This window comes from Lynx canadensis, chromosome E2 (genome assembly GCF_007474595.2).
Source record: "Lynx canadensis isolate LIC74 chromosome E2, mLynCan4.pri.v2, whole genome shotgun sequence".
Classification (NCBI taxonomy): domain Eukaryota; kingdom Metazoa; phylum Chordata; class Mammalia; order Carnivora; family Felidae; genus Lynx; species Lynx canadensis.
The window spans coordinates 56,172,042-56,196,619 of NC_044317.1; the positions used below are offsets into that span (position 1 = coordinate 56,172,042).

The 24,578-nt window shown below is 41.8% G+C and overlaps 1 protein-coding gene across 1 annotated transcript; it reads right to left on the reverse strand.

The window, feature by feature from the left end:
- Positions 1 to 20,648: 20,648 nt before the first annotated feature.
- LOC115502691 (vomeronasal type-1 receptor 4-like) lies at positions 20,649 to 21,569 on the reverse strand. Its single transcript, XM_030298353.1, has one exon. The coding sequence runs from the start codon at positions 21,567 to 21,569 to the stop codon at positions 20,649 to 20,651; it is 921 nt and encodes a 306-aa protein (XP_030154213.1).
- Between the last annotated feature and the right edge of the window lie 3,009 nt (positions 21,570 to 24,578).

Consider the following 24,578-nt stretch of genomic DNA (forward strand, 5'->3'; position numbering starts at 1 on the left):
GGATGATGGGGAACAGACTCAGTGGTGTTGAAAATGCCCCAGGTGATTCTAATGTGTATCCAGCATTGGGCCCCAGGGCCTTAGCTCATCCATTAATGAGGAATGAACCAGCCCCGGATCTAGAGACAGGGAGAGAGGTGAGGTGGGCTGTCCTTGACATGGGGTGTTATTGGGGGAGCCTGTGACTCCAAGGGGAGGGTTAGTGCAGCCCAGATCCCCTCTGCTGCAGCTTGTGTGTGTGCCTCACCAGGAGGGGAGTGCATTCTGCAGGAAGAGGTCTCTGTGTAGCAGTTTACTGTGCTGAACCCCTCTTTGGCAGTGGGCAGCAGAGGGCCGTCTCCCACATGGGGAGGTCTACCTGTCTGTGGTTGTGGCACAGAAAGGGGTAAGTTGACTCTAAGCATTAAACAGCATATATTTGACACTCAGGTTTGACGTCTCGAGACCCATCTTGAGAATTACCGAGAAGGAAGAGGAGGAAAGCCTAGGAGTCAGGAATAACTTTCTCAGGTAAAGTCACATCTGGGTTCCTCTCCGTCCTGTACCACCACTGGGCCATGCTCATCTCACTCTGAAGCGTCCCTCCTGACATGCTTGCTCACGCTCACCCCAGGACCTTATCTCAGCCCCTCTATCTCCACGCAGATTCCAGCTCCTACAATTCTGTGAATGTATTTTATGGAGATTGGATTTACATGTTGCTATTTTAAAAAAGTTTTTACAAGGTTTTTGTCATAGGCTAAGAGAAAAACATTGACAGTTTTATTTACATTTAGTACAATTTATACGTGTTCGTTGTACTAGAAATGCTGAAATGCACATGAAATGCACAGAATCATAGATAATGAAGAATTATCTAAACACAGATGTCATTTAGAGACTGGTACTTTGATTTCAGTTATTTTCAGTGTGTTTCATTTCATAAATAATTTTTATTTATTTTAACTCTGAAAGTATGCCTGACATGTTTTCCATGGCCTTAAATTCTTTTTTGCACAATCACCTAAATGAGATAACAGCAGTAGGAATACTTTGTGCACATGCACCTGTGCAGACATATATATTGATCTTTATCCGTGTTTATTTTTCAGCCTTGAGCTTGTTTCAGGTTTTCTCCACTAGGAAGCCCTCTGTCAACACACTTTTACTGTTGTGTCCATTACTTCACTGTGTGGTGCCATGGGTTCCATCCTAAAGCCTGACAACTTGTTCAGGTCTGGGCTCTGTCATTTATTACCTATATGACTTGAGGCATGTTCCTTAGAGTGTGTGTGACAGAATTGGGTCCTGTATAAAATGGGAACAAATACTAATTTAATTGGATTCTATATTCCTTTTACAAGTTAAAACTTGTAAAGCATCAGAGTAATGCTTACCATATGGGAAATGTTCAAAACTTTTAGTGAGTTCTGTAATTATGAGCTTCCCATCTTTCCAATTTTTACCTTTGGTGATGCCCGTATGGACTTGGTCATCCCTGAAGACACTACTCATGCCCTCGCTCATGGAGAAATTAGCTGTCATTTGGTGTATACAACATACTATCTAGAACTTGCATATAATCTACCATGTGAAGGTTTTTCGTTTGTGTGTATTTTTTTTCCCTTCCTTCACATAATGTTAAGTCTGTATGTTGGGGTACATTATGGAAATGATATAAATCTACCATTCTTCCTGGGCCAACTATTGTCACTTAGGGCCCCATTTAGTAATTTGGGGACTAGAAAATCATTCTGTGGATGGGTGATACTGCTAACTTCCAGAGCTAATGCAGTGTCCATTTGTTCCCCTTTATTCCATGAAAATATCAGTGGAAGGTGAGCAAACATCCTTAAGCCTCTGGCATACTTAATTCTTTGTCCTAATGGGAAGATCATGTTGTCTTTTCTTCTGTACCATTATTTCTTTCTAGTATGTGATAATTTCATGAAATTTTCTTGTATTCTCTCAAAAGTAAAAACAAAAAACATTTCCTTAGATATTCTTTGCTTCCCAGTACATTGTTTACAAAAGTATGTTCATCCTCAGATTATCAGTTTCCTTTTTTTTTTTTAAGTTTTTATTCATTTTTTGAGAAAGAGACAGAGTGTGAGTGGGGGAGGGGCAGAGAGAGAGGGAGACACAGACTCCGAAGCAGGCTCCAGGCTGCTGTCAGCACAGAGCCCTACACACGGCTTGAACTCCTCAACCATGAGATCATGACCTGAGCCAAAGTCGGACACTTAACCGACTGAGCCACCCAGGTACCGTATTTCTTTGTTTTCTAGTTGAAAACAAACTGAGCCTGAGTGGCTCAGTCGGTTGGGCATCCAACTTCGGCTCAGGTCATGATCTCACAGTTCATGAGTTGGAGCCCCGTGTTGGGCTCTGTGCTGACAGCTCAGAGCCTAGAGTCTGCTTCGGATTCTGTGTCTCCCTGTCTCTCTCTGCCCCTCCCCTGCTCATGCTTTGTCTCTCTCTGTCTCAAAAATAAAAGTGTTTAAAAAAATTTTTTAAAAAAAGTACCTTTCATTTCCACCCAGTCATAATATTGTACCCTCAGCTTCTCCATTCCACTAAGTATATGTAGAGTTACTACATATCATTACTTTTTTTTTATTTTAAGCATTTTATTAAATTTAGGAATATTGACTAATAGCATCAATCTAGTTTGAGGGGTGTAGGCTAATGATTGGATATTTGTATATATTGTGAGATTGTCACCACAAGTCTAATTGACATCCATCACCATACGTTGTTACAGCATTTTTTCTCTTATGATCGGAACTTTTAAGATCAACTCAGCAGTTTTCATATATACAGTATTGTATGTATATTTTCTTTTCTTGCACAATATTGTAAAATCTCAGAATGTAGCTAAGGGAAATTTTCTGATGGAAAGTATAAAATCAGGGATATATGACTTGCTGAAAATGATCTTTTGTAGATTATTCCAGCACTCATTTCTAGTTGATGCTTATACCTCTCTCCTCCTCTCATTTTTGTATAAGAAGTACTCTCCTGATGGCCTCTTGGTGAAATGTGCTTTCATTTCAGGAACTGTTGACATTCAGGGATGTGGCCATAGAGTTCTCTCAGGAGGAGTGGGAGTGCCTGGACCCCGCTCAGAGGGCCTGGTACAGGGACGTGATGTTGGAGAACTACAGGACCCCGGTCTCCCTGGGTGAGGATAGTTTCCCTGCAGAGGTTGGGAAATGTTCTAGGCTATCTTTGTGTTTCTTTCGGGAGGCGCTTGAGAGTCCCTGCCCTATTTGACTGAGAGTGAAGCCCTGTTGATCCAGAAATGAAAAGCTTCACAACGAGGTGTCTGGATTTGAAGTGCCCCCTTTCTTCCGATGATGTGCTCACTACATGCAGGTTAGTGGTGGTGCTAGAAGATGAGGAGACACAAGACTTTATGTCAAAACTTTAAAACATCGGATTGCCTGGTTTTACTTCTGTACTCTTGATTCAGTAGTTCTAGGAAGAGAGCTGGATATCTGTATTTGTCAAACATTTAAGTATTTGGAAGAAGTAGGTCGGTCACTGAACAAGTCTGTGAAATGCTATTCACAACCCGCCTGTGTTGAATGTCCTTGGTCTCAGCTGTCCAGGAACTGGGATTGGTTTATGGAAAAGCTGCAGGACATCATCTACCGGTTTCCATGTCAGCAAGACCCTCTTTCTGAGCTGAATATCGTCTCCACTGTGGAGGAAGGAAGAGCCTTGCACGGCCAGGAGTGGGGTGAAACTAGCGGCAAAACCCAGGTGGGTGGGAAGGTATCAAAGATGTGAAGGCAAATGAGGGTCAGATGGCAGAGAGGAATTGACTCCCTGAAATGTTGTTTGGGACATTCTCCCCGGGTGGGAGAGGTGTTTGGAAAAGAAGAGTTGATCTCTTGTGGGGTCTCAAAGGAGGGTGTTATTCTCCTCCTTCACCCTCTTCTTGGTGTGTGCATGTCTCCTGCCCTCCTCAGTGGGAGTGCAGCTCCTGGCAGCGACAAGGGCAAAGTCTTTGTCACGACCCAGGCATGCCCTTCTCTGCCCCCAGGAGTCCTTACTGGTTCGACCTTGGGGAGCACATGGAGGGCTGTTTGTAAGGGGCGTCTTCCTTCGTTGCGTCTCCTTGTCTAGTCAGTCACACAGATCTTAGGTGAGGCCCCCTTCGTCCTGACTGCGGGCCTTCTCCAGCTTGTATCCTGTTTCATGTGCTTGAGTGACCTGTCATGATGGGAACATTCTTTGCATCTTGGGCCAGAGGCAGGTGCATGGGCTGGCCCAAGCCCTCTGCATGCTCCATGCCTCTGCCATTTCTTCATTTCCACTTTCACGCTGTAGGGGCATGTGTACTGGGAATGGAGTGGGTGTTTCGAGATTGTTATTCAGCAGTGCTGTAAAGACAGTGTGTGGCGGGGGCAGTCAGCTGGGGGGACCTTTGTTTGATCCCCAGTCCTTCATGGGGACCGTATTTCAGGCTTTGGGCCATCAGCCAGGAGTCTGTAGGTAGATCCCAGGTCCTGTTTCAACATCCCACAAAGTATAACCCCTTTCCTTAGTCTCGTATCTTCTTTGTCTCTGTCTTGCAGGTCTTCCTTAGTCTGGGAGTGTGGGAAAACCTTGGCTCTCCCTGATTTCATAGTCTCCTAAGTTTGTGTGGTTTTGCCTCTGAAACTTTCTGGGTTGTGAAATACACTTCCTTAGTGTCTGAACTTTTATCCTCGTATTTTCTGTGGTGATAACCTACCCATTATGTACTGGACGACTTGTGTGGTGAACTCTTCCATACAAAGTTGTAGTGGTAAAAAGAACATTCTAGATGCAGAACACTTATATTTAGATGTCAAAGCACCATTCTGCCAAGTGGAGTTGTGCCCCCGAAGCACCTGAGTAGAGTGGTCAGCATGTTCCAGGATGCTGGCATCGAGTGTAGCATGAGAGCCTGGCCTAGGGCTCCAGGACTTCTGGTTTTTGGAGTGTCACAAAAGTGTCTCTCAAGGGCACTGTGGGAGTGGTGATTGAGTACACTAAGGGTCATCCCCCTTGATTTGGCTGAAGAAATACAGGAAGTTATTCTAGAGGGATCATTGTCTGCCTTCATAACCCCATCTATGAGGCTGTTAACTGAACTGTTATTCACACAACAGTGTTCGTTCCATGTGTACGTCCTTGTTCCTTCCCCAGCAAATAAGATTTTAAATTATCGTATTGAGAGAATTTATGAGTTCATGATGCTTATTACATTATTGAGCTCTACTCCATTTCTTTTGTTGAAGATGCTGGTACTTTGATGCACATTTCCAGGTATTACAAATTTCCTTCCGGAGTGTTCAGGGTTATGGTGGAGCAAGTGTTTTTCTAAAACCTATGTAATGTCTAGAATTTTGGGAAGATATATCATATTTATCCTTCCTGCACATGTTTTGCTTGAATTCATACCTGCTCATTAACAAATACCTGGCCCATCTGAATGAATTTAGAATAAAAAAAAATTTTTTTTTAATGTTTATTTTATATTTGAGAGAGAGAGACAGTGCACAAGCAGGGGAAGGGCAGAGAGAGAGAAATGGAGACAGAATATGAAGCAGGCTCCAGGCTCCAAGCTGTGCACGGAGCATGACGCGAGGCTCGAACCACAAGCCATGAGTTCATGACATGAGCTGAAGTTGTTTGCTTAACTGACTGAGCCACCCAGGTGCCCTGAATTTGGATTTTTAAAATCAAGAATATTGAATATCTTGAGAATATGCTTTTGTTATGAAGTGACTCTGTTCATCCCTGAAAAACAAAGTAATTTATTCATAATTTGTTATATAAAATACCTTGTTTTTTCTATGGTATATTTAAAATTTTCTAAATATGACTTGTTGAATTTTATATGAATTTTATAGATGTTTTATATTTTGGTTTAAGTGCTTTATTTTAATTAATCATCTCCCTGTCTAGATTCACCATGTAACTCTTGGTACATTGAACTTGTACTTAAATATCTAAGTTCGTTTTATAGAAACATAGCCAATTTCTTACATTTCGTGTACTTCTTCATCACTGTTATTCATGAGACAGTATCCACAAAATTTCTAAGGTTCTGGAAATCCTATTATTCATTAACCCATGATGGCTGTTTTCTTCCCCATATTCTATTAACCTGAACTCTGTTTGAAGTGCACATTGTCCTTCTTGACCCATATCCTGGTGTTCTGTTGTTCTCAGGCTGTTACTGGTTTTTATTTGTTGGTCACCACTGCACAGCCACCTCCTGCATGGACCTTCTGGAACTGGCAAATATTGTTTCTTCCTTTAACTGATAAAACTGCCTTCATTAGAAGTTATTCCTTGCTGGGGCCCCTGGGTGGCTCAGTTGGTTAAGATCTGACTTTGGGTCAGGTTATTATCTCACAGTTTGTGGGTTTGAGCCCTGCATCGGGCTCCATGCTTGTGGTGCAGAGCCTGCATGGGGTTCTCTTTCTCTGCCCCTTCCTTCCTCTGTCTCTTGCTCTCTCTGTCTGTCTCTCTCTCTCAAAAGAAATTAAAAAAAAAAAAAAGTTACTCCTTGTTCTTTTGGTCATATGACCCTTAAGGTTATCTATAGTTCCCTAATAATCTTTATGAAGTCAGGATTATTAATTGTGGGCAAGTGCACATTAATTTTTATTTATTCTTGATAATTATATGTTTACTAATACATAGTAAAATGTATTACCCTCACCTCATGTCTGTTTCATGCATGGAATTATGATGAGGGATCCAGTGAGAATTTCAGGGTATTAGAGGAAGCCAGCCTAAGAGAAACTATTATTTTTATATAATATAAACAGACTTAGCTTCAAAATTTTAAGGTATTAAAATTGGAAGATATATATTTTTAAAGCTGTTGTGAAATTACTTACATTGTTATTTAAAAATTAACTTTTTAAAAAATACTGGGGGGTGGGCAGAGAGAGAGAATGGGAGAGAGAGAATTCCAAGCAGACTCCACATTGTCAGCACAGAGCCCAACATGGGGCTTGATCTCACGAACTGTGAGATCATGACCTGAGCCGATATAAAGAGTTGGACACTTAACCAACTGAGCCACCCAAGCGTCCCTAAAGATGAACTTTTAATTAAAGTGGAATTTACGTAACAAAATTAACCATTTTCAACTGAATAATTCAGTGCATTTAGTGCATTTACCAGGTGTTCAACCACCATCTCTGTCTGGTTGTACATTCCCATCACTCCAAATTAGTGTCCATTATCCTTAATCAGTTTCTCCACATTTTCCTCTGTCCCCAGTCCCTGAAACTGCCTGTGTGCATTCTGTCTCTGTTTTTCTGTTCTGTAGATTTCTTCTTTTTCAAAATTGTCTGGACTCTTTAGGGGCCTTTGTGGTTCCATATGTATTGGATCATGTTTTCTATTTCTCAACAAGTCTTGGAATTTTGATAGTGTATCTGTAGAATCTCCAGACCACTTTGGTGAATATTACCATTTTCAAAACTATGAAGTGTTCCCATCCATAAATATGGAACATCTTCTCCATTTATTTAGGTGTTTAATTTCTCTCAGCAACGTTTTATAGTTTTCAGTCTGTTGATCTTTCATCTCCTTGGTTAAATTTGTTCCTAAGTATCTGATTCTTTGGATGTTATGTTATACAGGGAATAATTTTTAACATTTCTTTTTCACATTGTCCATTTAATGTGTAGTAGTAACACAGCTGATTTTTCATGTATTGATGCTGTGTTTCCTGACATCATTTGTAACACTAGAAGGTTGTGTGTGTGTGTTGGGGGGTATTTTATGGAATTTTCTGTAGAAAAAGAGCACCCGACACTTCCTTTCCACATGGACTTCCATTTCTCTGCTTCTGCCGTGTGCTACCATTAGTATGGGTTTCTTTTATATATGCTATACACACATATACTAGCGTGTTAGTTTATTAAACAGTCCACCATATTTTAAGGAGGCTAAAAAATAGGAAAGATATTGTTTATTTATCCATAGAGTTACTACTTCTAGTGCTCTTAATTCCTTTGTGTAGATCAGGAGTCTGCCACCTACAGAACATGAGCCAAATACAGCCTAACATTTGTTTTTAAGTACAGTGTAACTGGAATGCAGCCACATTCATATTTAGGTACTTTTGACCCAGTAAGGACATAATGGAAGAGTGGTAACAGAATCAGTATGGCCTACAAAGAATAAAATATTTACTGTATGTTCCTTGCATAAAAGTTTGCCGACCTCACACATAGAGTCACATTATCATCACATCTGAGTTAGTATAAAATTTGGGATATGAAACATACGAAAAGTCAACTTTGTATAAATACTAGGCACAAGATTGGTCTCACATGGAAGCATAAGACTAGGAATAATTGGGGGTTAGTAGATCTTGTACTAATGAGGAAACATGAAATATGTGATTTTGTTACTATTCAATTTTTAAGTACAATATCTTATTATATGTTAAAAATTTGTTGACATTGACATTGAAGGTATAACTGAGGCATAAAAGACCCACCAAATTTTACTTGATACACATTCTTAAGTAGCAGTATACCCCTGGCTGGCTACAGGGGTAGACAAGATGAAAAGTATGTATCTTAACAAGTTCTGGGATCAAATCCCTCAGACAGTTTTGACAAATGGTATTTACTGTCTTTCCTTTAAGTCCTTACCCCACCCCACTGCTATGTTCTCTCGGTAGGGGTAAGGCTGCCATAAAGAAGTAGGTCCATGCATTCTCCAAAAAAGTCATGGTTTTGGATCTATTACATACAATCTGAAGCACTCTGGGCAGTTTTCCTATTAAAATTTTAAAAATTCTAACTGCAAGGATTCCCAAAATTTAAATGCCTGCAGTGGAAACTTAGTTTCACATTTCTCTAAGCCACACAACAATTGTGGATATTCCCAATCCACTGTAAATATGTTCCCATTCTGGCAATTTTCTACTTGTTTCCTCCACCCACTTGCCCTTCCTCATTGGTATTTGCATGATACGCTTTCAGTGGTTCTGCTCAAAGATGACCTCATCATGTGGGCATTGCCTGAAAACATTGTTTAAATTAGGAAACCCTGTGATCTATCATTGTATATGAACATGTTTATGGTACTTACCAGTATTGTATTTTATCCTTACAGACTTAACCTTATAGAATATAAGCTACTTGAAGGCAGGGAATTTTGTGTCCTGCTAATATCAGTGATTAGAATAGTTCCTGACTGGTAGAATGATCGAATGCCTTTTATCTGTACAAAGCAGAAAGTTACTGTAGTGCGTAAAAGCTACGAGACTAATAGGTCACATGCTCAAGTAAACATGTAATTCCATTTGTGACACCAAATTCTTTACTCCTGTAACTTTGTACCCTAGTGTTCTGAACATTCCTCCTAAATTCTCAAGCTGTATTTTGTTTGGTTCATCTTCTGAGTTTTAGGGAGCACGTGCCAAACAGCTCTAACCCATCTGTGAAGGATGATGCCTTTTGTAGATCTTCTCAGCTACAAAATGTTAAATTCAAGATTCCCTCTCACTTGCTCCATTCTACTCTCAATACAAATATTAATCTTATTGGTCAGGTCGGACAGTTCTTATTTGTGAGGGACAGACCTCCTGGAAATCAGTGGCTGAAACAACTAGGTGGTCTATCATTCTCACATAACAGGAAGCCCAGAGATGCAGGTTGGGATGGGACGGGTCCCTTGGGCAGTCTTCTGCCTGCTCCACCTCCCTTAGCACTCAGCACTCTCTCTCTTCTTACTGCAGGATGGCCACTGTATGACCAAGAAGAATGAATAGTGAGGGGCAAAGGCCTTTTCGTTATTAGGTTTTGTCTTATTTACACGGAAGTAATCCAAGAGGGTTCTTCCTAATTAGCTACACATTTTAAAAGTGCAATTTTTATAAAGATATGGGGGGGGGGGGGTGGGGTCGCCCAGTCAGTTGACTGTCACGACTCAAAAATGAATAAACAAAAAAAAATAAAAATAAAAAGAAAACATTTCATAGACCAAATTTAAAAATACCCACTATTAATATTAACTGACAAGGTACTCAAGGATAACTTTGGGATGAGACAGATTCTTCAGTGGACTTTGTTCTTTATCCTGAATGTATAATATTGCATGCAACCCATGACCAGTCTGATATGTGTTTGAAATGAGTAAAAAATTGTTAATCCTTAGTGTTTTCTAACTTACAGATTTATTTCCTATGAAATTTATTGATTTCATTTTAAGTTAATTTTATCTGAATCAACTAGTTTGCCATGTTTCAATACAGATGTTCTGATTCTAGTACCTTTTTTAAAAGTTTTTAAGAATTTGTTCATTTATTTTTTCACACTCAGTGTGGACCCCAACGGGGGGCTTGATCCCATGAATCATGAGATCATGACCTCAGCAAAATGAAGAGTTGGATGCTTAACTGACTGAGCCACCCAGGCACTCCCTGATTCTAGTATCTTGGTATAAAAATGGAAGGAGTGATTTTGAGATTCCATTCATTCCATTCTCCCTTAAAGTGAAAGCTCTATAAAAGGCTTTTCATTGGGAAATATTCTATCACTTCTGAATGTGTTTTAGTAATAGACTAGAACTTAATAGAAAAAGAATTGGGACATCGTCTAAAAATATCTTAGGTAGTTGATCTAAACAGTAATTCACAACCAGTTTGCACAATCATACTGTGCAGTGGGGGCTATTTGTGCGTCAGGAACAAAAGGAAGCATGAGGAAGATTGTGGTCTTTCCCAACCAAGTCAGTCAGGAGTAAACATTCAGTCTTATATTAAAGAGTCTGGCTCTACTTTTGATGCCTGACTAATGATACTTGTGAAGCATCATTACAACCTCTTACCATTCTGCCCATCTGGGCAGGAAAAGTTAATAATGACGCCCGAGAGGCCCTTCCCTTGGCAGGAGTCATAAGTTCACAGTGTCAGTGAGTACCATCACCCCCGCCCCACACAGGATGCATCATAACAAAAGTAGTCCCCATTCCCTGCTTTCTCTACCCATTTTCAGAACTTGAGAAGCCTACCCTGCTCTCCCGAGAAAGCATCATTATGTAATAAATATTCTCCTTACACTTCAGTGCATGCAGTCATCATTCTTGACATCTGACATCCTGTTCCAGTGCAGTAAGCACAAATGCAAATGATCATAAATGTTTTAGAGGGTAAATATGAGATTTCTAGTTATCAAAATTCCCATTGTGTATATTCATTCTTTTTTTTTTTTAATTAAATTATTTATTTTTGAGAGAGAGACAGAGCATAAGCAGGGAAGGGGCAGAGAGAGAGGGAGACATGGAATCTGAAGCAGGCCCCAGGCTCTGAACTGTCAGCACAGAGCCCGACGCGGGGCTCGAAGTCACAGACCGCTAGATGACCTGAGCCGAAGTCAGACGCTCAACTGACTGAGCCACCCAGGTGCCCCGTGTATGTTCATTCTTGAGAGTAAAATGAAGACTTACCTTTTCAAATTATTCCCTGAGCACTCCAGCAAAAATGTAGTTTGCGTTATCTTTATCCTTCTGAAATTTTCTTTTAGTTCCTAATTCTTTTCATATGCCTACTACTTTTCTGTTGTCATTTAATATAACGGTGCAACACATGGGTCTCATTGCAGCACAAAAGTCATGCCAAAATATAATCATATGGTGTATATTTGTGAATGGGGAGGCAGGTTGTAGAGGGTGAGAATTTGAAATTGCATTATTATGGTATTTTCATTATAGCCAGAAAAATAATCTGGGATATACTGTGGAGTGCATAACTCTCAAACACATTCATCTTATGAATATGTATTTCCAAAATTGTAGGTTTGAATCTAACATGGAAGAAAATTGTTATGGATGACATTCAACCTGGAGAGTCCAAGAATATATTACTAGTATCATTATGAAATGCCCCAATGAGCTGGGATGCACCTGGGCTAATAAAAGGCACATGGGGGCACCTGGGTGGCTCAGTTGTTTAAGTGGCCAACTTCGGCTCAGGTCATGATCTCAGGGTTCGTGGCTTTGAGCCCGCGTTGGGCTTTGTGCTGACAGAGCCTGGAGGCTGTTTCAGATTCTGTGTCTCCCTCTCTCTCTGACCCTTCCCCACTCACACTCTTTCTCTCCCTCTCAAAAAATAAACATTAAAAAAAAAAAAGCACATGATTCATTTAGGGTTTCACAAAAGCTTACATTTTAGTTACTTAGATAAAAGAAACAGGGCATCCTAAATAAAATGATAGATATCTTGATGAGGTTACTTCATTATTGACTTTGGACTTCTGGCTGAAAATCTGTTATTCATGTTATGTCTTCATCACAGACCTTTCATATGTTGCCATGACAGTGTCTGTGATGGAACCTCTTGTTTTGGTCTAATGTAAATGGTATTTTGTTTTCAATTTTCAATTCACTTGTTCATCTTTAGTATCTGGGAAGGCAGTTAACTTTTGTACCTTAGCTTTGTATCCTGCATCCTTGATATAATTGCATATTAGCGTTTTATCTACCAAACTTTGGGCATCATATGAAATAGTTCAATGCTGTGGTGACAGGTCCTACTCTGCTTTGTTCCTCGCATAAAAACAAAGGACTCTCTGTTACCATACTATTACTGAGTGAATCTTGCAATCATTCAGTCCCACTTAATGACCACTTGGTCGTGGGGCAGGTTCCATGTGTAATTGTTGCAATCTGAGTATCTGTAGTTAACAGGATCTCAGAAGCTTTATGCATAATTGGTATTGGCATTAGAGTAAATCTCTACACATAAATGGACACTGGTCACAGTCAGAATTATAGATAAGGCTCTAAAAAGAAGGTAAAGTAAGTATTTCTCAGTGGGTAGTAAAGGTAAGTGGAGAATACTGGATTTCAGTTGAAATGGTAAATGTAGCCAATGGTTCAGGAAGGAAAGACAAAGGAAGGACATGCATCATTGGGAACCCACATATGGCCTCCAGGGTTTTGGCAGTAGGAATGGTCTCCTTATCACAGATTCTGATTAAAATCCTGGGGAATTTCCCTCTTCCTTACCATTACATCTTCCTTTTCTTCATAGGTTAAGGGTAAGGTCCACAGATGTGAGTGTCAGGTACCTGTTTGTAGCCAACTCCTTACTCATCATCTTTACAAGAATCTCCAGAACAGTGACAGCTTTTGGATAGGAGCATTTTCTCCCTGGTTGTGAATTTCAGTTTGCTTGCTGGGGCATACACTGTGCTGTATTATGTAACATGTAACTCTCTGAGGAACCTGGGTAAAGTTTACAAGGACTTTTCCATACTATCTTCGCACAGTTTGTGTGTCTATAATTCCTTCAAAGTAAGAAAGGCAACACGATGTTCGGTGGCTTTTATGAAGTTCTCGTGCAGCTCTGTGTTCAGATGGGAATAAAGGACATTACAGGTGAGTCCAGAAATCATTCTTAAAATACATCACCTCTTTGGGAATTTTCCAGAACACTGTAAATGTGGGTGTGCCTCCACCCGACGTAACATTTAGTCGCTCTTCTTTTAAGAATTGAGTCAGGAGCACAGGAGTACATCCAGAGGACTGGGGTTTAAAGTGTTTGCTTTCCTGTGTATTGGTGGATACTTTGTTCTGGAACCAGCACTGATCCTGCACGAAGTGGGCAGATGGTCTGAGGAAAGGGGATGATGAGTCCAGAAGCACCATTGAAAGTCTCTTAATGTCTGAATGAACAAAGCTTCGTCTTTCTCTTAAGAACAAGGATAAGAAACCCTCCGTTCCAGACAGGAGTTCCCAGGACACTCACAACGGAAGAAGTAGAGATACACAGAACAGCTCCTGCCTCATGAAGGGAAGCCGTCCCCACACAAGACAACCAGTTTTTGGTAGTTCTCTAATCCCATATCTTGACCTTACCCCTAAGCTCTCTGAGCAGGGGCCAGGCCCTCCCTGTGCTTCTGGGAGAATACCGTGGGGTATTGGTGATTGTCACAGCCCTCAAGGAGGCAATGGGGACATTCTTTTGTTTTTACGCAGCGTGAGACAAGAAGAGGGGTATCGGGATTGGTTCTGGTGTCACGGGAGGATTGGTACTTGTGTTGGTGGCAGAACTTCTGGGTCCTGACTTTGGACATGTTGTTTGACCTTTGTTAATTCTCAGCTGGCTCCTTTTGGTGGCACCCGCCCTGCAAGGCTCAGCTGGATATTGTGTGGGACCTTCCTGTGAAATGGTGTGGTCAGCGGGAGCCATTGTACATGTGTGTGCCTTCATATAATAGTTACAGGTCGAGTAACCTAGTATATGAATTCAGGCGCTTCTCAGTCTCATCTAGCCAGAGTACCACCCCAAAAGCAATTCTTAATGTCCCACATCATCCCTCTGCACCTGCCTGCATCCCCTGTGACCTTGCCTCCTATTGTCCTAACCTGGAGGGTTTGTGGAAAAAGTGAGGTAATGTGGCCCCTGCTGTTTCTTACACAAAGCTGATTAAGTATCCCTTTTCCTCACACGACTGATGCAGTCCCAGGATTGCATAACAGCCTGGAGTGGTCATGGGAAAGAGAATTCGTAGGGAATGTAGGAAGAAAGAGAGTTTTAGGATGCAGAGTAAAGGGGCTTTATAAAGCTGGAGATAAACAGGTGAGGGAATTCCAAAACATGAGACAAATGTGTCCGCCTACAGACCCACAAATGGTGCTTTAAAAACATGTCCCACTTGGGGCACCTGGGTGGCTCAGTCACTTAAAACTCCCAACTCTTGGTTTCCGCTTAGGTCACAACTTCACGGTTTGTGGGTTCAAGCCTGGTGTCGGGCTCCAAGCTGACAGTGCAGAGCCTGCTTAGGATTCTCTCTCTCCCTTCTCTTTCTGTTTGCCCCTCCCTGGCTCACATGCGTGCACATTCTCTCTCTCTCTTTCTCTCTCTCAAAGTAAATAAACTTAAAAAAATAAAAACATGTCCAGCTTCACCAGCAGCATGACTACCATCCGTTTCTTCAGTGAACAGGCATTTGCTCACCATGGCTTCTGAATGACGCAGACGATTATATCAGCCCCAATGATTTGTTTGTACAACTTACCGACACAATGATACCAGCCCTTAATCTTAGTCTACAGTTTTTCTAATTTTTTTTAACGTTTATTTTATTTCTCAGAGAGACACTAACTAGCTTCCACAAGGTAATGTGGTCCATTATTGTCTCCACGGGGGAGTAAAGTCCAGGTTGCTTCCTTTTCCTCCATTCTGCTGATGTCCTGTTACGCATATTAATTTTGCACGTTAGCGGGGTGCCTGGATGGCTCAGCCGGTTAAGCTCGCAACTTAGGCTCAGGTCATGATCTCACGGTTTGTGGGTTTGAGCCCTGTGTCAGGCTCTGTGCTGACAGCTTAAAGTCTGGAGCCTGCCTCGGACTCTCTGTCTCCCTCTCTCACTGCCCCCCCCCCCCCCGCCCTGCCGCCCTGCTCTCTCTCTCTGTGTCTCTCAAAAAATAAACCTTGGGGCACCTGGGTGGCACAGTCGGTTAAGCGTCCGACTTCAGCCAGGTCACGATCTCGCGGTCCGTGAGTTCGAGCCCCGCGTCAGGCTGTGGGCTGATGGCTCAGAGCCTGGAGCCTGTTTCCGATTCTGTGTCTCCCTCTCTCTCTGCCCCTCCCCTCCTGTTCATGCTCTGTCTCTCTCTGTCCCCAAAATAAATAAAACATTAAAAAAAAAAATAAATAAACCTTAAAAAAATTTAATTTTGCACATTAGCATTTTAATGTACACGCATGGTAGCGTAACAAATGGGATAACTTACTTTGTATCTTTTGATTGCATCTTTCCATAACACCCTAGGCCTATTGGCAGACAGGCAAAGGAGATTCATTCCATAGAATGATATGGGAAAATATGGAAGCTGTGGCCTTGAGTATTTATACTTAATGAATCACTGGGAAGGTGGTGGGAGGTAGTGATGGGCAGAACAGATATTATGATGGATATAACCGAACTGGGACAATTATCCATAAGGAAATCCTTACTGCTAGAAGAGATCAAGGGTATAAAACATTTGGGGGGAAACCCCACCTTAAGTCAGTGATATTTGCAGAAAGTGTCTTTGAACCCAAGGACCAAAATCCATTTTTTTTTTTTAATTTTTTTTTTCAACGTTTATTTATTTTTGGGACAGAGAGAGACAGAGCATGAACGGGGGAGGGGCAGAGAGAGAGGGAGACACAGAATCGGAAACAGGCTCCAGGCTCTGAGCCATCAGCCCAGAGCCCGACGCGGGGCTCGAACTCACGGACCGCGAGATCGTGACCTGGCTGAAGTCGGACGCTTAACCGACTGCGCCACCCAGGCGCCCCACCAAAATCCATTTTTAAAAAAATGTTCATTTATTTTTGAGAGAGAGAGTGTGAGCAGGGGAGGGGCAGAGAGAGGGAGACACAGAATCTGAAGCAGGCTCCAGGCTCTGAGCTGTCAGTCAGCACAGAGCCCAACATGGGGCTCGAACTCACGAACCACAAGATCATGACCTGAGCAGAAACTGAATGCTTAACCAACTGAGCCACCTAGATGCCCCCAGTGTATAGTTTTTCAAGTGGCAGGTCATACAGCTCCGACATGGGCAGTAAGCCAAGATCCTGGATTCTGACCACTGAGTAAAACAACCACATCAGCTCACATTTCTGTATGTTTGGCATTGAGGATAAACATCCAGCCCGGTGAACCCATATGAGGTTCCAGCTTTAGCTGAACCATCAGTGGACCAGTGCCAGACATTGAGGGGAATCTGGGATGATTGAGGGCCTCACGGTGCCAGGGGCTTTTCTTCCGGCTGCAGATAGGACTCGGCTCTGTAGACCTGAGATGTTGCTGAGGCTGGTCAGAATTCATTCGTAAATATACCGTCTTCATTCAGCCAGCAAGTCATTTAGGACCTTTCTGCCTTGTTCTTTTAGAGTCCAAGTTGACTCATCCACATGGGAATGTCACACCAGATAGTCACAAGTCCTGAATAGATCAGGCTTCACTTTTGACAAATGTTCAGTAGCAAGCTAACGGCTGCTTTTCCAAAGCAATTTACCTGTTACGTTAAACCTGAGTCTGAACCCCAGCAGAGTCTTCCAGATGGAGACTGCCTGCCTTGGTCACAGACTCCAAATGGTGGAATCTGGCACAGAGTTTTGCTTTGTCTCTGATATACTGGAAGTCTATTAAGGGGTTGGGTCCTTTACCTACTGGCAGACAAGGAACATACTAGGCAGGGCTATTGAGACTGATGTCTCTAACTTTCCAACAAAGAACTCATCCACCTGGTGAAACTTTGACAACGGAGGGCTGAGGCAGTTGTGCTATATCCTCACCCACCCACGGATGGCAGACGCCTGGAGAGTTTGCTACACTAACACTTCTCTAGCTTCAGCTCACCTTGAAGAATGTGGATAAATGTGGAATCTCATACAAATGGTAATGGCTGTAAAAAGTGGTAAAACATTTTGAAAAGTATGTCAAAGTATTTGCTGAAGTGAACAGATGTTGGGGGGCCTGAGTGGCTCTGACGGTTAAGCGTCCGATTTCAGCTCAGGTCATGATCTCACAGTTCGTGAGTTTGAGCCCCACCTCGGGCTCTGTGCTGACAGCTCGGAGCCCAGAGCCTGCTTCAGAATCTGTGTCTCCCTCTCTCTCTGCCCCTCCCCCACTCGCACTCTGTCTCTCTCTCCCAAAATGAGTAAGCGTTAGAAAGTAATAATAAAGTGAACAGATGTAAACCTCTGATCCATAAAATTCACTACCCCCATATTGTAAACAACAGAAATTTGTGCATGTGTCACCAAAACACAAGTGCTAGAATTTACATAGCAGAGCTTTTCTTAATAGCCCCAAACTGAAAACCACCCACAAATGCATGGAGAGTGGAAAGACTGGAGCAATTGGTAGACATTTATACAATGGAATCTGTTAACGTGTTAGGGTCCACACAATGGAATTAAGGCTAATAGATGACCTAATGATAGTAAGGATGGGTTCACAAACAGCATTTGTAATGAGAAGCCAAATACATAAGGTTTTATTCTGTATGGTTCCATTTCTATAAAGTGCCAAATGGACACTTTGAAAAGTGGTCTGGGGACACCTGGGTGGCTCAGTTGGTTAAGTGTCCGACTTCAGCTCATGTCATGATCTCATGGTTCGTGGGTTTGAGCCCTGCGTTGACCTCTGTGCTAACAGCTCGGAGCCTGGATCCTGCTTCAGATTCTGTGTCCCCCTTTCTTTCTGCCCTCCCCCACTCATGCTCTGTCTGTCTGTCTTTCTCTCTCAAAAATAAAACATTAAAAAAGAAAAGAAAGAAAAGTGATCTGTGCTGTTAGATGTCACATTGCTGTTTACCCTGGTATGGAGTCACTGGGAGGGTTACAAGGAGGTATTTTGGGCTGAGAAGCCGGTCTTTTGAACTAGGGCATGGATATATAAGTTTGTCCCATTTGTACTGTTTCGCCAGACTCTGTACTTAATCCCTGTACATCGGTCTTTAAAACTCATTTTGAAATACCGATTTTTTAAAATTCAGGAGAAGGTAAGTAGATTAATGCTTTCATGTCCTTGCAGTGCTATTGTAGAGATATTGAATAACAACGTAATTTGTTTTTGTTTGTTTATTTATTTTTTAACATTTATTTTTGACAGAGCATGAGCGGGGGAGGGGCACAGAGAGGGGGAGACACAGAATCCAAAGCAGGCTCCAGTCTCTGAGCTGTCAGCACAGAGCCCGATGCGGGTCTTGAACTCACAGACCACGAGATCATGACCCGAGCTGAAGGTGGACGCTCAACCGACTGAGCCACCCAAGCACCCCCATAATTTGTGTTTAAATGTGTGCTTAATTTCTAGGTTGAGAATTAAGATATTGGTTAGGAAACCTTCTAAGTTAATGGGTAAAACACAGAATTGTTAAACATTTACACAGAAGATAGAAAAAAAAGAAAATAGACCACGAGTAATGAGGAACATGCAATAAGTTGGTAAATCGAATCCTAACTCACCACTATTATACTGAACATAAATTGGGTAATTGTTCTTGTTATGGTCTAACATTGTTTGATTCTGTTCAGTAGGATTTTTTTTTCCAAAGGGCAAAACATTAGGATTAAAGTAAAATAATGAAATATAATCTGTTGACATTTTAGCCTAGTAAATTGCCAACTAGACCACATAATAGAGTTTATTGTAGGTTATCATCATAATTATTATTTTGAGTGCTATTCTTGACATTTATTAATGTACAGTTGTCCAGTTCCATTACTCAGTGAATAACAAACATTATCTGAGAACTCACCACACATACATGTTCATACACGCACAGACACATATACAAGTGTATGTGTGCATCTTCATTCATGGTCTAATGTGTGGTAAATATTTTTTTTTAAATTTTTTTTTTAATGTTTATTTTTGAGAGAGAGAGAGAGCAATACACAGAATCGGAAGCAGGATCCAGGCTCTGAGCTGTCAGGACAGAGCCCAACGTGGGACTGGAACCCATGAACTGAGAGATTATGACCTGAGCTGAAGTCGGATGCTTATCCAACTGAGCCACCCAGGCGCCCCTGTGGCAAATATTTCTAAGTGTCTCTTGTCATCTAAAAATGTGTTCTCTATTTGGTGCCACAAGGTTCAACATATCAATGTTGTATCAAACTAATTGTCTTTTCAAATTACTGAATCTAATATTTTACTACGGTTTCATAAAGTAAATACAGAGATAGCTACATTATAAATTTTTCTGCACTTGAGAAATAACCATTTGCTCCTGTGGAAATCCTCCTGCCACACACTGGATATAAACAAATGGGATTCCTGACTTTACCTCTAAATGACTGTTCCTGAGCTCCTGCAGTCGTAGCGAAAAGCTCTGCTTACTTCCTCCTAAGTGAGATGAGGGCCCCCAGGACTCTTAACAAAATGACACTTGTCATCTTCACATTACATAGAAAACTCTGTCCTGTACAGTTGCCAAAACCCATGTCACTGCATCCTAGACATCTTGCCTTTTTGCCTCTCACTCGCCTGATGTCTTGTTAAAAATTGGCCGTATATCTGTGTGCTTTTTCCCACTGCAGTTTAATCTGGATCTTTCTACAGGAAAAAATGTATGCTTATCTCCCTCTATACAGTGGTCTTCCAAATGACCACCATCACTGTAAGCTTGAAATGTACTAACTTCATAACTTGAGCCCAAATACACCTAATACCTGAACCCGATTTCTGTTTCCACTTCACCCCGTTCTGTTTCGTTTTTCTCAGAGAACATTTTGTTTTTTCAGTTTCCTGAATGGCCAGCTCACATATTGTTCCTTTTTCACGGAACTTTACCAGACATTCCATGCTTGGTTAATTTCTGGATAAATGTGTTCTATTGAAAGTTACATACTCAAAGACACCCCCTTAATATCCAGGTTGTGTCAGGACCCACATTTTATTATTTCTAGACGTTGAACTACTCCACTACAAACATGACCAACAATTATGTAAGGACTTATGTGATAATTACATAGTATTACATTTACAGTAATTAGCATTTATGGTTTGTTATCGGGCATAAGTTCAGTGTGGTCCAACATTTCTTGTAATATGGCTGCATCACCACTGCGCACACAACTCTGTGAAGAGGAGTGAATAAACAGTAAACACGCTGTGCAGAAACAACTTGATACGCTTCTGATGAGATCAGGAGATTTTGTTCCTTGGCCAGACAAAGCAGAGCCTGGACAGGCTGGAGCCGTGGCTTATGAGAACATAGGGGCTGACAGTTGGGAAACATCCATTGATGAAGGCAGAGATGTTCACCAGCAACCAACTGGGATTATTAATAAGAGCAATGCAGAGTTGGAAGGTGGAGGACAGGGTGTAAAATGACACGAAGATGCTCACAAGGACAAGGATTCTTTGGGTGGCAGTGGACTCGGGGGAGCATCTAGCAGAGAGTTTGTTGCCACGAATGTATCTGACCCGCTGCTTGTGCCTGTGCAGGATGGAAACCATGGAGCCGCTGGCCCAGATCATGAGCCCCAGACATAAAACATCAGGGAATGATAACATCGCTGCCAGTACGGATAACATGAGTTTGTTATTGCCCATGCCAGAGCAGTATCCCAAATTCTTTTTCATGGTGATGTTTGCGTTGCTCCATTTGCCAGTCACATTTACGGGAAAAGAGATATTTGCCAGCATTGCCAGAATCCAGCACAAGAAAACAAAGGAGCCAGTGTGCTTGGGAGCCTTCAGTTTAAGTTCTGCGTGTGTGGAGTCTCTGGGGCTGATCATGATGGCCTGAAAGACACTCAAGAGGCAGATGCTGCTCATGGACATGGCCCTTCCAATTCTGTGAAGATAGAAAACCAGTTTGCATCCGGCTTCGTTGAGGAAATCTTTGAAACCGAAAGCTGTCATTGTCTGTGGGACTCCTTTAGAAAGCAGGGCTAAGGAGTTGGCTATCATCAGGTGCTTGAGAATCAAATCTGTGGGCCTCAGCCTGTGCTCAGTGGGGTAAAGGAAGAGATAATGGTAGAGAAGAGAGAAATTTCCAAGAGTTCCAAATACTGTCTGTGATAAGAAGATTGTTCCAGTGGCCACATCCATGGATGCCATTCTGCCAGCTTGCAGTGACTGATAATGTCTTTAGGGCCAGAATAAGATCCTCCCTGCTTGGGATTATGGTGCACAGGCTACATTTATCTTGTCCACTGCAATTCAGTATTCTCCAGTTACCATTGGTTCCCCTTTAGAAGTATTTATAGGTGTTTTGTGTTTTTTTCTACACATGCTTTCAAGTGTTGAATATATAAGTTTTTTTTTAATGTTTATCTTTTTTTGAGAGAGAGAGAGAATGAGCAGGGGCATTTGCAGAGAGAGAGAGGGAGACACAGAATCCAAAGCAGGCTCCAGGCTCTGAACTGTCAGGACAGAGCCCGATGCAGGGCTCGAACTCACAGACCCCGAGATCACGACCTGAGCTGAAGTCAGACACTTTACGAGCTGGGCCACCCAGGCGCCCTGAATATATAACTTTTAAAATCACTTAGGGGTACCTGGGTACCTGGATTTCAGCTCAAGTCACGATCTCATGATTTGTGGATTTGAGCCCCACCTTGGGCTTGGTGCTGATAGTGTGGAGCCTGCTTGGGATTCTCTCTTCCTCCACCTCTGCCCCTCCCCTGCTTGCTCTCACTCTCAAAATAAACAAATAAACTTAAATAAAATCACTTACTGCGTGTAAAAACTGGTGTGAAGTCCATACACATGGTAGCTTAGTTTACTCTTGTAAATCTATAAACCCGCACTACTATTTCATTATAAAGATCAGAACAATATAGACACACCGTATTTGTTTAAATTCACACCTTGTTTAGGGGAAAATAGGGAATGTAACCCATCTGGGCTGGTTGCAAAGACAGGGCACTTAGCAGTCATGCCAAACTAACCAAGTCTGTTAGGTTAGCTGTTTTCTTTGAATAATTTAGATAAAGATTTAGTTTTGTTTTTATACCTGTCATTTTGTTTTATATCGCTGGTATGTTTAGTTTCCAATTTTGGTCGTAACAAGTTTCAGTTTCTGTGCGAAGATTTCTTATTCTAGATGACAACACCCATCATGAATGAAGACTTGAGATGTTAGGGCAGGATAGATGTGCTGACTGCAGTAGGGGGCTGCAGAGGCCTGCCTGTGACCAGGTTGGACTTGATTAATTCAGGAGTTGCTCCATATTAGGAGGTAAGAGAAAAAGGTATTTGCCTTTATGCCAGGAAGACAAGTACATTAGCACCTATATGGAAACCACTGAACAGTAGCATGTCTTGCCTTATACTGTGAGTTGTAGAACGCTAATCCAGTATAAAAACATATAGGATTAAAAACTAAATTATCACTAATTTCAGACTATATAACTGTCTGCTTGTTAACACTTTAGAAGTAAGACTATTAGCAGTGAGGCCACATTTATGAAAGATTGTAAAATATCAGACACACAGAAGATGTAAGGGATGGGGTTTTCTGTATTTCATTAAGTGTAACTTTTAGATTTTTGGATTTGTATTAGAATAAATTTAAATTAGAGAAAAGATCACAAGGTAGATTTGGGTCTGACAGCTTCTGTCTGACATGCAGATATAGTTGCCTTTTCCTTAAATTCTGCTTCCTTAACTTCAAGCAGAAAACAGTTTCACGAACACCAACAGACAGTGGGTATTTTCAGGGGCAACACAATTACTGTCTTCATTAAGCGCTCTCTACTTATGCAAGCTAGATAAAACATTCGCATTCTAGCAATTTCCTTTCAGATAAAATGTTTTTCATTGAATTGGCGATTCCTGTGGATTCACCCTACTCTTTATTGCAAGCATGGAAGTATTCTAAGGCACTTTAATAATTCTGAAGAATTTGTCTATGGTTCCTGTAAGGTAGGCTGAAAACAATTGATTTCATAACTACAGTTCTTAAGCACTCTAAAAATCAGATTTTATTGTTACTTGAATTAAACATCAACAATTATTCTCAGTGGCGATTACGTTAAATCACTTATGGAGCTGTTGAGTGCTGCAGACTTTAGGACCCCCGTTTCTATTTGCTCATTCAATTCACACTTAAGGGGTAATTTCTCCTTCCTGTGGGGTTTTTGCACTGGATCCCATTCAAACCTGAAAGAATCCCAATTTCCAATATGATCACTAACTCGGACTTCTGATATGCTTGCTTCCCTTACAGACTGTAACTCTCAGCCTGAAACAAAATACTCACCACACACCATCGGTCTGGACAGTGAGCTCCTGTGAAGATCATAATGGCTAGTGAGTAAGTGTACAGGAGGGAGGGAGGCAGATCCTGAGATAAAGGATTGTGAATCTGTGACCTCCACCTCCCCTGAGAACTGCAATTATCATTTCATCAGTTAACAACATTGATATTATGCGCTTGGGGAACTGAGAACATTTCTGGAGAACTTTTTCCCAGTTGCTAATTACTCAAACACATTAAAAGTTTCCGGGTAGCAGCTCCAAAGAGACATTGAACTGTCTGGGAAAGGCTCTTTTCCACGTTTCGGGGAGCAGAAAGGCTCGCACATGGGAGCACAGAATGCTAAGGGCTGACCTGTGAGGGCCTGGCAGTGAAGCGTGTGTGTCTTGCCAGATGCTCTGCTTCCCTGAGAAGTTTTTCCAGCCAAAAGTGAGTCCTTTCTTAATCTTCACACCTCCAAAGCCACAACATAATTTAAGTTGTAAGCAAAGAAGTTGGAACAAAGTCCAATGGTTTTCAAAGAGTTTTAGTAACAGGAAGAACACGATGTCAAGCATTCACTGACAGTTTGGAACTCCAGACGATATGGAAGTTTTGTGGGAAAATATACTTTACTGATACTCAACTCGCAGGAGTAATAGGAGGTCTAAAAAGAACAATAAACAGGCACCTGGGTGGCTCTGCCGGTTGAGCGTCCAACTTCGGCTCAGGTCATGATCTCACAGTCCATGAGTTTGAGCCCCACGTCGGGCTCTGTGCTGACAGCTCAGAGGCTGGAGCCTGCTTCAGATTCTGTGTCTCCCTCTCTCTCTGACCCTCCCCCGTTCATGCTCTGTCTCTCTCTGTCTCAAAAAAATAAAATAAAA